This window comes from Phalacrocorax carbo, chromosome 15, assembly GCF_963921805.1.
Source record: "Phalacrocorax carbo chromosome 15, bPhaCar2.1, whole genome shotgun sequence".
NCBI lineage: Eukaryota > Metazoa > Chordata > Aves > Suliformes > Phalacrocoracidae > Phalacrocorax > Phalacrocorax carbo.
The window spans coordinates 10,481,618-10,498,154 of NC_087527.1; the positions used below are offsets into that span (position 1 = coordinate 10,481,618).

General features: G+C 37.8%; 1 protein-coding gene across 1 annotated transcript in view; it reads left to right on the forward strand.

Annotated features, from left to right (window-relative positions):
* LOC104044189 (uncharacterized) overlaps positions 1-15,642 on the forward strand; it is a 29,785-nt gene extending 14,143 nt beyond the window's left edge. The window contains exons 21-38 of the mRNA XM_064466690.1: positions 322-419; positions 1,268-1,405; positions 1,914-2,014; positions 2,742-2,868; positions 3,643-3,725; positions 4,086-4,179; positions 4,518-4,730; positions 5,370-5,520; positions 6,317-6,456; positions 7,457-7,614; positions 9,226-9,316; positions 9,612-9,730; positions 10,188-10,398; positions 10,949-11,068; positions 11,305-11,421; positions 12,643-12,760; positions 13,346-13,517; positions 14,390-15,642. Of these exons, the coding sequence (XP_064322760.1) occupies positions 322-419; positions 1,268-1,405; positions 1,914-2,014; positions 2,742-2,868; positions 3,643-3,725; positions 4,086-4,179; positions 4,518-4,730; positions 5,370-5,520; positions 6,317-6,456; positions 7,457-7,614; positions 9,226-9,316; positions 9,612-9,730; positions 10,188-10,398; positions 10,949-11,068; positions 11,305-11,421; positions 12,643-12,760; positions 13,346-13,517; positions 14,390-14,489 (2,351 nt within the window). The 3' untranslated portion in view covers positions 14,490-15,642. The remainder of the gene's footprint in view (positions 1-321; positions 420-1,267; positions 1,406-1,913; positions 2,015-2,741; positions 2,869-3,642; positions 3,726-4,085; positions 4,180-4,517; positions 4,731-5,369; positions 5,521-6,316; positions 6,457-7,456; positions 7,615-9,225; positions 9,317-9,611; positions 9,731-10,187; positions 10,399-10,948; positions 11,069-11,304; positions 11,422-12,642; positions 12,761-13,345; positions 13,518-14,389) is intronic.
* The last annotated feature ends 895 nt before the right edge of the window (positions 15,643-16,537 follow it).

The window sequence follows — 16,537 nt, forward strand, 5'->3', positions numbered from 1 at the left end:
GAAAATTTCAAAGGACTCTTCAGAAGATAGTTTACTTCTGCAAACTTTCAAGACAGAAATGTTCTGTGTATTTGATTCCTAGCATTACATAAGCCCCTCATTTTTTCTCCCTGGAGGGACTAGCCTTCACCCTTTCCTTGCATGCTTTTTGAAGACTCTAGCATATGTGTTGTTGCTAAAATAAATGAATACAATAGCTAGGGCCTGATGCTGCAGTGTGATCAGTACCATCAATAACAGCTGAAGGTCAGTTATGCAGCATTCTAGGAAGTATAAGGCAATACTGTTTCCTTTCTGATTCTGCTTTTCTTCTCACTCCAGGCTATTTAGTACAAGAAATTAAAAAAGCGGATATTCCACTTCCTGAAGGAGATGTTGCTCCTCCTGCCCCCTTGCTGAAACACATTTTAGAAATCCAGGTAACTTTTCCACACTACAGGTGCCAAAGGTGTAGCTCTGGATCTTGGAACTTTATATGAGGCTTAATCACTTGTTATTTTATGACTTAAGTTCTAGGGGTGTGGCAGGGGGAGCAGAAGCCTTTGCTTTTGGTTTTGCTCTTTTTTTTCTTTTCTTTCTGCCCGTGTTACTTCAAAGACTGCCAGTGAGGATTTGATCTTAACACAGAATTCCTGTTGAAAGGGTCAGAGCTAATTTAGGGGTTTGCAGTCATCTGTTTTATTTTGATGGATCGGCATATTATGCTGTTCCAGACAAACTGTTGTCTGTAGATGTAGTCCTTCAGCCTCATTTATTGCTTTGGGACTCACCTAAGGGTCTTTTTGTGGATGTAAAATTTCCAGGGTGTGTGGGAGTTCTGTATGCCCGAGACTCTGCAGCTTCCAGTGCTGGTTGCATAGCAAAACATGGTGCTCTTTTCTTGGAATGCTTTTTCTGGTATTACATTAGAAGTAAAAGCTTGTAAAATGCAGATATAATTTTGAATTACATTCTATTTTGCTGTAATTCTATTGATGAGCGTCTTGCGCCCTGTACTATCTGAAGTTCTAATTCCAAGTCTGCATTACTTAGTTTGGACACAAATTAGGGTCAGAACAGCAGGCCTAACAGATGCCAGTGGAGGATCAAGTGTACTCAGTACAAAGCAGTCTTTGGGAGACTGAGGAATAAAACCTATGGAGCTTAAGTTAATTAAGAAACTGGGAAATTCACATTGTTGCAGTAAACAAATGTGCTTAAAATTCATCCTCTCCTGATTTCCAAAACAGTGTAACTGTTTCTATGTCATGTTTTCTCTACCTCTTAGGAACAGTTGCAGAAGCTGGAGACAGAATTGAGGGAAGTAACTAAAAACAAAGAAAAGTTGAGGAAAAACCTGCTTGAACTGACAGAATACACATGCATGTTAGAGGTCACGCAAAGATTTGTCAGGAGAACAGCTGAGGTACTGCTCATGTTGTTTGGCGGGGATTGTGCGTTGTGGCTTTTTGTTGCATATTGTTAGTTCTCGTTAAGCACATGACTTGGTGTCAGGCTTTACAGCCCTGTATGTCGTTTGTTATTATTTGTGCTCGGTATCGAGAGAACCTGGCTGGCAACCTCTTGTGCCAGGCTGCGTTCATACGTAGCAAAATGTAGCCCTGAGCTTAGAGGAGCTTTGTGATTTCTCTGTTGAATTGTTTACTGCTGATACCAACTAAAAATGAAGGCGTATTTGTGTTATTTTGATGCATAAATTGTGCTGAGAAATTTAACCTTTGCAACACTGACTGTAATTGCTAAGAGCAGTGTGCTTGAGATCCCAAGATTTTTACTGTCTGAATTGACACAGGAAAGAGTTTTGTATTTTTATTAAAGTTATTTGCTTAATTAGCTTTTCTTCTTTAGAATAATGAATGAATGAATTTTTTTTTCCCCTGAAAGCTGTGAATGATCTTTCTTTTATTTACTAGTATGAATCCCATTTACATACGAATTACGAAGAATTTCCATCAGTGGAAAATGAGCCGTTAGTGGATTATAACTGTATGCACAGACTGGGCGCCAAGCTGGGGTAGGTGTGGTCCGCGTATGGCAGGTTGTCAGTGTGTGCTGTTTCAAAAAAACTGCTTGATAAGCTGCTGTAAATAGTGGGCTGTTTTCCGAAAAGATGGGATGTAGTGTCACTCTAGTGATTTCAGATGAGCCAAACAGTTTCAGACAGGGTAGGAGTCTGGCCCCAACTTACCTCTGTAACAAAATTGGACTTTTTGAAGAGATAAGTAGGACAGCACCAAATAAACTGTCACAAAACTTTAGTCAAACCAAGTATGTGTGTTAAGGAAAATCTCTACATGCTCTAAATCAGTCCTTTCTTCTACTCTGTTTTTCTAGGATAAACACACAGTGTTTGAATCACTCGGCAGTGTCAGTTGTAACATTATTAATGGTGTTGCCTACTTGCCTTTAAAATGATATATAGATACTGCTTGCTACAACACCATTAGTAGAGGGCGTCTTACCAGGAAAAAATTAAGAACTTTCCTATCACAGGAAAAAAATAATGTCAAATATAATTCTAGTTGTGTGCTCAGGCCTACAGTCTGTTTCTTTGCCAAATTGAAATTGAGTCTATTTTATATACTAGTTACTTCCTGTTTAGGGTGACGCTTCCTTCTCTACAGATGGTAGATGTTAAATTATTGTGACTATGTGATCCTGAATGGTGATGTACTCTGAGTTTTTTATTTTTCTTTTTTTTTGGATTTTAGCTTATTTTTCAAATCTTTCTTTTTCCGTAGATTCATATCTGGGTTAGTTAACATAGCAAAAGTTGAAGCATTTGAAAAAATGCTGTGGAGAGCCTGTAAAGGATATACTATTCTTACCTATGCAGAGTTGGATGAATGTCTGGAAGATCCAGATACAGTGAGTAACTATCACTTTATTTTGTTTGTACTTTTCATAAAACTTGGAAGAATTGCTGCTTAGGACTGCCTGCAATGAATGTTAATGATTTCCCAGAGCCCTTGGGGTGAAAATTATTTTAAAGTATTAGAACTTGTAAGACTTTAAAATTAGAGGTCTTGATGCCACCATAACTATAGGAGAGGCAATTATTTATTATGGTTAAGCGTGATGAGTGCAGGACTTTTGTGGAACAGTAGTGACTTTATGATTGGCTACCTTGATCAAAATATGTGGCATAAATGGCTGCTTGGATATTTATTAACCAGGTCTGTACAGTGCATTACCGTTTAATAATAATTATATTTGTTCATTCAGTAGTTAAGGAAAAAATATCTAGAGTACAGTTGGTCTTCTATGAAGCTTTTTCTCTGAATTGATAAAATTAACTTTCTGTAAATGAGCAGTTGTGACTGCCTAATCTGTCACTCTTAAGTTTGGCTTTGATTCTAATTTGTAACATTTAAATTTTTTAAGATGTTTAATAATAATTATGAGATGGTAAAATATATCTTTTATTATTCGTGAAAACTTTTTTTCTCTAATATACCAAAAAAAAGAGAGATGGGCACACCTGAATTCTATTTTTGGGTCTTCACTAAAATGGTGGAAGGTAAATGCTACTAACACAGCTTTTTCTAATTATTCAGATTTGTTATTTTGCTCTGTAATTATGTCACAGTGGAGTTGTTGCTTAAAACCAAACTTTATCAACTTAACTTTTTTGTTTTTTAGGGCGAAACCACGAAATGGTTTGTTTTTTTAGTGTCCTATTGGGGTGAACAAATTGGCCAGAAAGTTAAGAAGATTTGTGACTGGTAAGAAGTAAAACTAATATATATTAAGTTCTTTATACTTGGGTTATTTTGATGTTAGTTTTCCCTGTGCTCCCCTTCCTTTTAAGTGTTGACTTTTAGACAAGGTTTTTGAAGTTAAATTTGTTCCTCCTTCCCCCTGTCCCCCCCAGTTGCATCTAGTATTATAATTATGCAATATACAGACAACTGTATGAGTCACTTTTATCTGCAGTCCTTACTAAGACTAGGCTAAATACTGCCTCAGTTGAATCTGTTCCGTGGTTATTAAATGGTGTGTTGCAGGTTTGACTAGGACATGGGGTTGGGCGATTTGGTTTGTTTTAGTTTGGTTATTTAACGCAAACTTCTGTTTTTCTGTAGCTATCACTGTCATGTGTATCCCTATCCAAATACCATGGAGGAGCGCAAGGCCGTTGTTGAAGGACTGAATGTTCGTATTCAGGATCTTCATACTGTGAGTAAATAACAGTATTCCCTCTACTGTAGTTATTACACCATAGGAAATCATTTGACAAAACACAGAATTAAATACATGAATATGTTTCTAAAATACATAGAGCTTTGGATGTGAACATGACTGTATGCCGTATCCCTGGTCTCACATTGCACGTGTCTATTAAACTTCAGGGCAATTGGCATTGCCTTCTGTTTTAAGCAGTGGTTAGTGCGGCCTCCTACAAATGTGATCCAGCACTGGACAAATACAAGGTGCTCTTACTGTGGTTAACATAACCACTGTTACATTTCCAATGAAATCTTTTTGGGTTTGTTTTTTTTTTTTTTTGGACAAAGGTGCTGCATAAAACTGAGGATTACTTACGCCAAGTCTTGTGTAAAGCATCTGAATCCATCTATACCTGGGTTATCCAAGTGAAAAAGATGAAAGCCATTTATCATGTACTCAACCTATGCAGTTTTGATGTCACAAATAAATGTTTAATCGCTGAGGCTTGGTGTCCAGTGGCTGATCTGCAAAATCTGCGCCATGCGTTGGAGGAAGGTTCAGTAAGTCAGCTGAAGGCTCCCTGATGTTAAAACTTCTATCTTGAACGAACTATACAGATAAGGAAAGAAAATAATTATTTAAAATAGGCTAAAAGTAGTCAGAGGCAAGTCTGGGTCTCTATGAACTCATATCAAACTATTTCTTTATAAACAGAGTCTTTATTTAGTGTTGTGGGGTTGGTTTTGTTGGTTGTTTTCCCCCCCACCACCACCTTTTTTTCTTGAATAAGTAGTGTGTTGGACCCAAGTCTGACTGGGCACACAATGCTATTTGCAGTCAAGTAGAGAAGGTGCTAATTCCCTTGTGTTAGTTGTGTTGAGCACAGCCCTGTCTTTTTGTTTTACAAGAGGGAATTTTTAGTAACAAATCTTTGTTTTATAATATTGACTGATGAGTCTTATCTGACATTTCATATAAAATAAGGATTAGAGCACTGTACATAATTAGGGTTTTTAGAGGAACAGATTAATGTAATTTTTTAAAAAAAAGCACAAAAAGATAAATGTTAAACTTGGGGCTTAATTTAGGGATGTTTCAGGAACAGTGAAACTGCTGATAGAGGAAAATCTTTCACTTTGATTAGATTAAGTATCAACTGAGTTTTTATATGAATGTATCTTCTTTCTGCCTGCAATTAGAGGAAGAGTGGAGCTACAATTTCTTCATTCATGAATACTATCCCAACAACACAACCTCCTCCAACTTTGATACGTACCAATAAATTCACCTCAGGGTTCCAAAACATCGTTGATGCTTATGGAGTTGGAAACTATGGGGAAGTTAATCCAGGTTGGTCCTTCTGAAATCCGAACTGTGAGCTGTGCTGTCATTACTGCATGCCTTGTTACGTGTTTAGATACCTCGCTGAATTGGACACTAGTAAAGGCAAAATGGTGGCAACCACCCTGCTTATTAGTAGCTGTTTTAAAATTTCAGTAGCTCATCAAAAGTACAAATGGTGCTCCAAGTAGTAAGATGGGATTTGATTTTGCTGAGTTACTTTAGCATTAAAGTTACTGATAATGGCTGTATAGTGTTTCTTTATATGCTTTACCTTGGATAAGATAAGGTATTTAGTGGGGAAAAAAGATTACTTTAGTAATGGCTATTGATCTTACTGAAGCGAGGAGCTCATCACTTGAAAAAAATCCAGCTTGTTGTATAGCCCTGTTAGTTTAATGTCCTTATGGATTTTTGCAGCTATGTTGACCATGTTGTCCTGTACAGGAGAATGTATGTTATATAGTACAGAGCCAAAATAGCCTCAGAGGAAGAACTGTTTGTTTGGTTTTCACTTCCTGGGCTCGTATTGTCATCAGAAATGTCAGCTAATGCTGAACTGCAGAGTTGTCATTACTAAGGGATATATATATATATATATATATCTATCTCTAAAAGCAAGCCTTAAACTGAGTTAAAGTTATAGTGTGTGGGAAAGGTCTGTTAGCAGGGGGTGAAATGTCTTTGAAGCTTAAAGCTGAAAATTGATTGAGAGGTTAAAGTAGTTGAATCACTTAGGCATAATTCAGATAGCAACATCATCCATTGCACTGTGTGCCTGAAATCTGTTATGCTGTCATTTCAGCTCTCTATACCATCATCACTTTCCCCTTCTTGTTTGCGGTTATGTTTGGAGACTTTGGGCATGGTCTACTAATGTTCATATTTGCACTCCTGACAATACTGTATGAAAACCACCCTAGATTAAAAAGATCACAAGATGAGGTAAAAGGAATTACAAATAATTTACAAATAATTTACTCTCCATCCAGCAAGATAACTTCAATTGAATGCTTACTATGTTTCTGAAAAGTACTATTTATTGCATGTGTATTAGACTGGTTTTTTTCCTTTGTTTCAGGATTTCTGTGTTTAAAGTTGCCGTATTTCTTGTGATTAATGTGATATCTTAACAAACTAGTCACTTTTTTGGAAAGGGCAGAAATAATGAAATTGAAACAAAAGACTGGCAAAAATTAGTTGATACTGTTGGGCTTGTCTTTCCATCTGCTAGGGCTACTTAGTGATGTGTATGTGTGTGTTACAGAATGTGGTTACAGTGACCGACATGAGGAGAAAATGGTTTTTCAAATTCCATCTTCTATTGTTTCTGAAAAGGAGTTGTAGTTTGAAATGTATTCAACTTAATTTTAACTAATTTTTTAATGATATGGGGTGGGAATGCAGGAGCCTGTGCATCTCTCGTTAGAATTATGTTTAAGAATGGCTGCAAATGGCCAACTTCTTGAAAACTAGTCCTGGGAAGGAAATGTGGTTTTAAAAGGCCATTCATTAGTGTTACGATGCCAATGAGAAAAGTCTCAGTTTGTGTCATGGGAGCTTGCATCAGGACCTAAAGTTTCTGCGTTCAGTTTAAACCACAGTTGTCTTTCAGAATATACTTCTTGCGGCTCTATTTCCTAATGCATATAAACCTTTGCATATAAATCACTTGACATAAAGCTGTGAATGTGGGGAGATGAACTACACCTGTTTGGTGACTGCCATTTGTAAATTGCATATTCACATGCTTAAAGCAAAATTCTCTGTGTTACCTCTTGGTTGACTGTAGGCTTCTTCATATTCCTGAATGACTATTCACAGGAGTTTTTAGTTTTTAGAAGTCTTGGTATGGCCAAAAATGTGTTTCTCTTAGAAATGTGTAGATAACAGTTGTTCACAAAGCGGGTGATGTTCTCTATTTTTTTTTTCCCAATACTTACAGATAATGAAAATGTTTTTTGAAGGCCGATACGTTATTTTATTAATGGGTCTGTTTTCTGTATACACTGGATTGATCTATAATGACTGTTTTTCGAAGTCATTAAATATATTTGGTTCTGGATGGAATGTTTCAGCAATGTTTGAGCAGAAGGTTTGGCGGTGAGTAGCATGCCTCTGTTTACTATACCATTAAAACAAAAATGTACTTCCTGCAAGAGTTTAACCCTTTTGCTCACCTGTTTTAACCATCCTTTTATTGAGACTAGGAAGTAAATGTAGTGAAATCTAGCAAAATCTAGTTAAGGTAGAAAGTGTTAGTGCACTAAGGGTTAAGTGGTACCTTTACGCTTAGAATAAAAAGGGCAGTAATAGTTATTTAAAACAAAAAAATATCAAATTGCTTATTATCTTAAATTGGGAGATCCACAGAGAACATGATGTCTTGCAAAACCACTATTAGAATTTGATTATATTGAATTCAGTCAGTCTCGTGTTTATCAGTTTTGCTTTACTAGATTTACATATCCTCAGTCACCTGGAACATTTTCTAGAATATTGTCATTTAGTATAGATTGCAGTCAGTCTTCTGGAACAAATTCTGTTGCAATACCCTAATACTGTATGCTAGTTTAACTTCCAGTGATTGAAAACTGCAGCTGGTGTAGTATCTTTTTATTGGTAGTAAGAACTTACATCTGATTTTATGAGGCGATATTTCTAGGGTTTGTTGAGTCTCTAAACGTTCTTAAGTGTGTTTTGAATCTTTTTTTTTTTGTAGCCTTACAAAGGTGTTCTTACGAATGGCTGGAGATTTCAGTAGTATTGTAAAATCCTAAGAGAAGGCACTAGGACTGTCTGTCATGTCTTCTTTTTATTGATTAAAAAATGTGCTGCCTCCTGTGGTTTGGTTTGTCTTTATGCTAATGGTTTTAATTTGTCTCCGATTACTGTATTTTCCAGGAGAGGTTTCTGAATATTTGTATCAGATTTTGAAAGGGCCAGTTTTGGAAAAATTTCTCCTAGGTCATGCTTCTGGAATGAACAGCCAAGGAGCATTAGCATCTACTGTAAAGAAATTAACAATTAATGAAATAAATTAATTATCTAGCAATCATTAGTCTTTGCACAGCTTTTCTTGATAGTGAAAAAAAAGAAAAAAGTAGGCTATGTGAATTGTCAAACCTACTTTTTTTACAAAGTGGGGTAACCTTGTTGTTCTGAAGTGTCATGGCCCTTTGGTATTTAAAATGTTCACAGCTTGCATCTCATTTTACCTCAGAAACAGGAAGTGGCTTAAAATAGTAGAGCCAAACCCACTGGCTTTGGTTAAAAAGTGAACAGGTTGTGAGTGCTGTGTTAATTAAAAACTGTATGAAGTTAGAGTGGAAATTCATTCAAATGCAAAAGAGAAAGATGATGTCAATTATTGTTTGGGTGTTTGTTAGTGAATTTTATATAAAAGCAAATTGTGACCTTTTAAAATGAAGCTTTCTGTTCTAGGGGAATGAGGAATAAAATGCAGAAACTTCCCTTTCAAAGACAGTTAGTGTGAATTAACCTCAGATTGTGAGTTTTTAGAACTTATTTATTTTGGTATTGTATTTATTAGCCAGGCCTTTTGTGCTTAGAAATCCTTTTATTCTTCTGAAAACTGGGAGTGGGTGAGCTCATCATAAAAAGGAAAGCAGTAGTGTCCTGCAGAACTGAAAGTATGTGGTATCGCTGTGTTTAAACAATGTCAGATCTCACTGTGGCTTTTTTTTTCTGCAGTCTCGAGGATCTGAAGTCTAATCAATTTTTAACACTGGATCCAAATGTTACTGGTGTATACAATGGAGCTTATCCCTTTGGAATTGATCCGGTTAGTTTTATGCTTTTAAATTATCCATTTGTGATGGTCAGTCATTTGTAAATTAGGTTTTATCTTCTTAATGCACATATCAAACATACTAAGGAAAAAATACATTTCCGCTTGCATTCTTCATTAAAAAAGAGCTTTTCCCTTAACAAGTCAAAGATTTAACTATTTTAATGAAGCTCAAATTTCAGTTATGATCCCTGTTTGAGGTAGAATTCTGGTCTCCAATAGGGAAAGGGTGCTGGTTTATTGCTTCTGTTACACTGTTCTTTAATGTTGATTTTTGTCTTTTCTTCAGATCTGGAATTTGGCAAGCAACCGTCTCAGCTTTTTAAATTCTTTCAAAATGAAAATGTCTGTGATTTTTGGAGTAACTCACATGACGTTTGGAGTTGTATTGGGGGTGTTTAACCACTTGTAAGTATAAGAAGTTAAGATAATATTAATGTTATAGTTTTTGTCAAGTCTCAAATTGTAACAGTTAATCTGGTAAGGGAAACTGGAACAATTTTAAAAAAACTGAATAACAGTAATTGTGAAAACTGTTCTTAAAAAAAGACAGTAACACAGGTCTTCTGTTACATACGTAAGATGATGGATCAGTATTGTCTGAAGACATCGATTAATACAAGATTTTATTTCACTTGCTGCTAAACGGAAAGACATGCTTCTTATGGTCTTGATTTCCACTGAAATATCTGAGTAAAATCTCACTGAATATGAAGAAATCAGTTCTGGATTCTATTTTCAATCTTGTTCTTGAAAAGTGCTGGCTACAGTTGTGTTTTATTGAAAACGTTTTTGGGGCATGTATTTATCCTGATCTTTCTTTGTAAAACTTATTTTTCACTTTTTTCCCATTTTTATCTTTTAGGCATTTCAAGAAAAAGTATAATATTTATTTGGTTTTTCTTCCTGAACTTTTATTCATGATGTGCATTTTTGGCTACCTTGTGTTTATGATCTTCTTTAAATGGTTAGCGTACTCTGCAGAGGACTCTACATCTGCTCCTAGTATTCTGATTCAATTTATTAACATGTTCCTGTTTCCTGGTGGTGAAACAGAGGTCTTCTACACCGGACAGGTTAGTAGTGTTCTTACAAGCTTCTGCAGATCCTGTTGTTCCCTCTGTGGGTAATGCTTTACCAGTCATGAAAGGCTGATGGCTGCATGTTCTCCTAGGGAGGGGAATGTATCAGACTAAGGGGAAATTGAATAATAAACATTATGATTAAATAGCATATTTACTCTTTAATTGGTTGTAAGATTTCATGTAGTGACTTGTGAAAATACCTGTTTCTAGAACAAAATCTCTCAGGTTAAAATCAAGGCTAGAGTACAGTGTCTCATGCTTGTAATTTTGATGCTTTCCTATGTGCTCTAAATAATCCTACTAAACTGAGCATCAGTAATGCCTTAATGTAGAACCCAGGCCTGAAGATGCTGGATGTCTGTAATCCAATTTAAGGGCCTGATTAAGTGAAATACTTATGTGTCTGTTCAACTGGGAGTCTGTGCCCACTGAAATCAGTAGTGCTTTTCATACACTTAAACAGGCCTTTAAAGGAAAGTGGGAAGGCTTTTCCTACTTACATTTTATGATCTAATCTCATTTCTTTCTTCCCCCCCAACAGATTGCTCTACAGAGGTTTTTACTCAGTATTGCTTTTCTTTCTGTTCCTGTAATGCTTTTTGGTAAACCACTTTATTTATATTGGTTGCACAGCGGAGGCCGAGGCATTAGAATGTACAGGGTAAGTATTGAGAGACATTACATGTTTCTTCAGTATGCAAGAATTTAGCTGGTGGTGTGTTGCATAGAGTAATGTCCTTACTATTTCTACTCAACTTGGAAAGTGTTTGACTGTAACACATAATAGTACTTCTTTCCTCTAGCTTTCTTTTTGCCTTTGCCTGTGACTACTTTAAATAAATTTTAGAAACGACATTGGCAGTCCCCTTAAAGACATGATATGTTTCCATTTTTCAGAGTGGGTACAAGCTAATTCGAAAAGAAAGTGAAGAAGAACTTTCTCTGCTGAGATCTCATGATGTAGAAGAAGGCAGTCTTTCAGACAGCGTGCATAGAGATGGGGATGGAGAGGAGGTAATGTTTTTACTTCATCTCTCGTTTCTATGGCCTTAAAAGCAAATTAGATGTGGAAGATCACAAAGATAACCTGTGCCCCGAGTCCCTGGAAGTTTTCAGGAAAATAGCTGAACCTTTACAAAGTCCTTGATGCCTGAATGCAATTTACCTATTTTTATTTGTTGCTATTTTCTCATTATTTCTTCGTATATTCAGATTGCTACAGTCAACCACAATCTATCTCTAGTGGAGAACAGGAAGAGTGCTTTATTTGCATCTATAGACTTTGCATCTAAGACTACAGTTTTTCTTAAACTGAACAGTGGGATAAAAATCTTGGGTTTTGTATGGTTTTATGGGTTCTTAAAATTGAGGTAAGAGGACTTCTGCCCAGTTTCCTGTTGATTACTCTTGGTTTTTCATCCAGACAAAAGTCTTTTTATGTCTGCAAATTCCATCTTGTGATGAGGATTATTGCTGATGGGGGCTGGGAGACATGAGCTGCATTCCCAGTCCCCAGCTACTGCTGCTGTTTAGTTTGGCCTCATTTTTAAAGGTCTTGACTGATTCCACTGATTTCATGTGAACCGAAAGACAAAAAAGTGCTGCAGTTTCCAAGTGTGAGGTCTATGTATAGTACTTGCTTCACTGAGGTAGTAGTCTCTTGCTTCTTTCGTATAGAAAATACAAGAATTATTTGCTTAAATAAAATGTGTCATAGTTCCATGCAAAGTAAGTGTTGAAACTTGCAGTAATATTAGTCTTGGAACTCTTTGTTAGCCACAAGTATGTACATTCAGAGTTACAGTATTAACCTAGTTCTTTTTTTTAATCACTAGCATTACTAATAATTAATCCTGGTTTTAAATATGCAAAAATCGACATTGTAAACTTATGACATCAATAGAATAGGAATTGGGACCATGACAGATTTTACTACTTAGAGTTTTCACGTATTAGATTATATTCCTTGTGGAAAATGTAAATTGCATTCATTTTTATCAACAAACTAATTGGGAAAATGTAACTGGAAAACTATAGCATCTGGGTTTTTTTAGTGTCGTCTCTGTAATAAGGATCTTAAGCATGGCAGATCGTTTTTTAGTTGGTATGAAATCAATGATTGCCCTTCAATGGAACTTTTCTTGCATGTATATTAAGCTTTGCAGTTGAATGTTTCTGTTCTGTCATGCTGTACTACGTGGTTTGAATGGATACAAATCTGTTTTTATATTTTAGCTTAATTTTGCAGATGTTTTTATGAATCAAGCAATTCATACCATTGAATACTGTCTAGGATGTATTTCTAATACAGCCTCATACCTGAGACTCTGGGCATTAAGTCTTGCTCATGCACGTAAGTGGGGTTACTGTTGGTTGTTTTTTTAATCTGTCTTGATTTTTTAATGCTGATTAGAGGGGGACTGGCCTGTTGAAGTGATGCTGCTATGAAATTATCTTTTCTTTAATTTAAAAATATTCCGTTTAAACTAATAATGATCTATGCAAAGACCCCAGACTAAAATTGTGACTTACTGTTTAGAATCTAGTAATCTTCGTCACTGAGTGCTCTCTGCTGTAAAGAGGCTGATTATCTGAGTACAGAGTTGCCTCACATGATGGTGTATCAGTAGTCACAGTACCGTTTCTGATTTCCCATTGATTGACCAGCTTGGAAGGTATTTAGGCACTTGCTAAAGTCTCTAGTGTTGCGGTGTAAAATGTTGACATCCATAGATCTTATTTTGAAACTGAGACATACCTTTAAATATTCTGGGGGGGAGGAGAGGGTGGCAACTAACTGGGGGTGAAGGAGTTGCTTATAGTTCCCATGTTCAGCATATCCTATAATGCTGTTTAAAGTAGAATAGAGGTCAGCTAATGTATCTCGCTGGGCGAGCGTAGGCAGTATCAACATTAATTATGATTTTTTTTTTAATAGAGTTATCAGAAGTTCTGTGGCAAATGGTGATGCGAGTGGGTCTTCGTGTGGATACAACGTATGGTGTCTTACTGCTAGTCCCTGTTCTAGCCTTTTTCGCTGTGCTAACAGTGCTTATTCTTTTGGTCATGGAGGGGCTTTCTGCTTTCCTCCATGCTATACGACTTCACTGGTAAGCTTTAACTCTTTTTTTTCCTTATACCTCTTCAACATGTACTGGCTTGTTTAAGAGGAATTTTTGTGTCAAAATATTAGGTCCCTTATTAAAAATAAGAGTGTAAAATTCATCATCCTAATGCCTACTGTAATAGATTTATCCAATCATATTAAATAAACGGCTTGTTAGTTGAATGTGATTGTTCCGCTGGAATATTTTCATTAAATTCAAATATTATATTAGTTTATGATGCATATTAACCTCTACCACATTCAGAGTTGACAAACTATGGGTACATTTGATTTGTAGTATTGCAGCTTTTCATACTGTAGAATATTAGTAATGTGGGTAAGTGTTTTTCATTTCAGTCTGGTTCTATCACTGAATGGCTTCAGTCTGTTCTATTTATTTGTTCAACAGAACATTTATATTAGTGAGCAAAACTTCTGCTAAGGTGGGGCTGCCCACCCTTAAGTATTTTAATCCTTTCTTGGCCTTAATATCATGAGCTCTGCACATTCAAGTGGATTCAGAGAATATTTAGTTTGAAACCTGATGAAATTTACAGTGTAAAAGGAGGCAGAGCTGAAAGCATTACTTAGTGTTGTCCTCCTGATATTGTATATTTCCAAAACAATTAACTGCAACTAAATCAAAAGCAAACAAGCCATTACAGCACAGTGTCAGTGTTTTTGGGTATCTTGTGAAACATGAAATTTGTCTGGGACTGTGGTGGGAAGGTTAAACAGCTGCACAGAAGGCATAAGGGTCAGGATTAGGATGGGTTTTGTTCAGCCCCTTGTGTTGCACAGTTCTACCTCTTGACAACCAGTCATTTTGGATTAATGTACAGATTCTGTTTGTTTTTTTTTTTGGTCTCGTTTCAGGGTGGAATTTCAGAACAAATTCTACTCTGGTGGAGGATACAAGTTTACGCCTTTTTCTTTTAAGCACATTTCTTTACATTTTAATAAAGATACAGCATAGTTTGGTTGCTGTCAGCAGAAATGTTTGGAATTGTCTGCAACTAATCATGTGATTGGATCTCACCTATGAATGGTTTCCTGCAGGACAAAGTGTTTTTCACTGATTGCCTTACAATGCAGCCAAATAATTCTGTAATATATACCTCCCATAGAAGTACATAGCGAATCTGGAGCATCTTGTAAAGCATATAGAGATAAAGTGTACATTTTTCTTGATAAACTAATGTTGTAAATTAATTTTATTCATAAAAAAAAAAAGTTGTTACTGCTTGTCCTAAAACCAGTGTAGGCTTTTTTTTTTGTTGAGGCTGCATATTTTCTTGAATGGTTACCTTAAGTTATCTAAAAGACTTTTTGTCATATTAAGCATTCATTACTAATCACATACTTAAGCAAGCTACCATCTCATGCACTTTGGGAACAAGTCAGCAATGCAACAGAAGAAATGTATGTTTTCAGTATTCCAGAAGGATTATGATATGTAAATTTATACATAGCAATGCAACGTGCTCTACTTTGGCCATATTTAAAATCACACTGAAAATGTTAACTGTTTATTCTGAGTTCTGCCCAGAGTTATTACTTTAACTTTTCAGAAGCCACAGTGATGTTTAATGTTATGGAAGAAGACAGGATTAGAAGCGGAGACTGGGTGTTAGCCCTCTTATTTCCCTGTGGTGAGGAGCTTTCTGAGATGTGCAGTTCTGCAAAGCGTGCTGTATGCAGCCTGTCACTTACTGTGACCTCGATGGGTAAAAGCCTCAGAAAAAGTCTTGCACTATCTGGATGAAGACTCAAATAAAATAATCAAACTGCCTATGGGAAATTTTTATCCCGAGTTCTGTTTTTACAGTGTGATCCCATGCAGAGTTTCTACTTGTAGTAGTTAACTTTTGCATGGGGAGTGAAGAATTGGCCTCAATTGTGTTTGTGTTTGGCTGTAAGGACATACATATGCTGTTACTTATCTGATGTTGTTGAACCAAAGTTTGTATTTCCAGATAAAAGGGGTCGTTTTGTATTATTTTATTGTATCGGTACGAAAATGGGGATATTACCATAATGTTTTAACACCTGTGCCATAAGAACAGCAGAAGTTAAATTTTGCACTTGTTTCGTACCAATTCCGAATAAAACCTGGTTTGCGCTGTGCAGAGCGGGCCCCTGGCCGTGTCCGTGGCCCCCTCGCCTCCCGCCGCGGCGCGGCCGGGGCTGAGGTAACCGCACGCCCGGTGAGCGGGGGCGGGAAGGCGGGCGTTGGGCGGGCGGCAGCCTCCTGAGGCGGGCGGCGGGCGGGCCGCGGCCCTCGCTCCTCCCTGGCCCGTTGCCGTGACCACCGGGAGGCGTCGGGCGGGCCCCGGGGGTTGCCGCCATGAGCCTGGACGATGTGCGGCTGCAGTGGCTGCGGGACCGAGTGCTCGCCGGCCTGGGGCTGACCGATCCGGCGCCTTTCCAGGAGCTGCTGAACCGCGGCGACGGCGAGGAGGCACGGACCGTGCTGCTCTTTTTCGACCGTGGCACCGATGCCGGGGACAGCGGGAGTGAGGCAGGCACGGCGCTGCTGCTGCTGCGGGCCGAGTGGCGCAGCGAGGAGGCAGCGGGTGAGCTGCCCCGGCCTGCGGAGCCCTCCCCTGGGCACCGCTCGTCCTAAAACCGAGCCCTTTTGCTCTGTTCTTCCCTCCCCAGCTCCCTGTTTCCCCGCCTTGGGCCTGTTTGTGCCATCTGCTGAGTCGTAGCCCCATTGTCCCTGTCCTTGCCCCTTTACCTGCCTTGCCACCCCTTGGGCCGTGTCCTGTCCTCCTGAACCCCTTCTATCCCACCCATTTCCAGACTTTTCTGTGGTTGTGCCTTTGTGGGATTTGTGCCATCCCCACTGCAGAGTGGTTATGTCATGCTTTCCTCCCATTCTGTCTGTGTCACACAGAGGAGTTTGCAGACGAGCACCAGGCTGAAGGCCCAGATAACCTATTTCCTGAGCAGTTGACTGAAAGAGCCTCCTCTGTGGCATTGGAAGGAAGTAAGTGGTTTGAGCAGCCAAAGCGTAGCCGT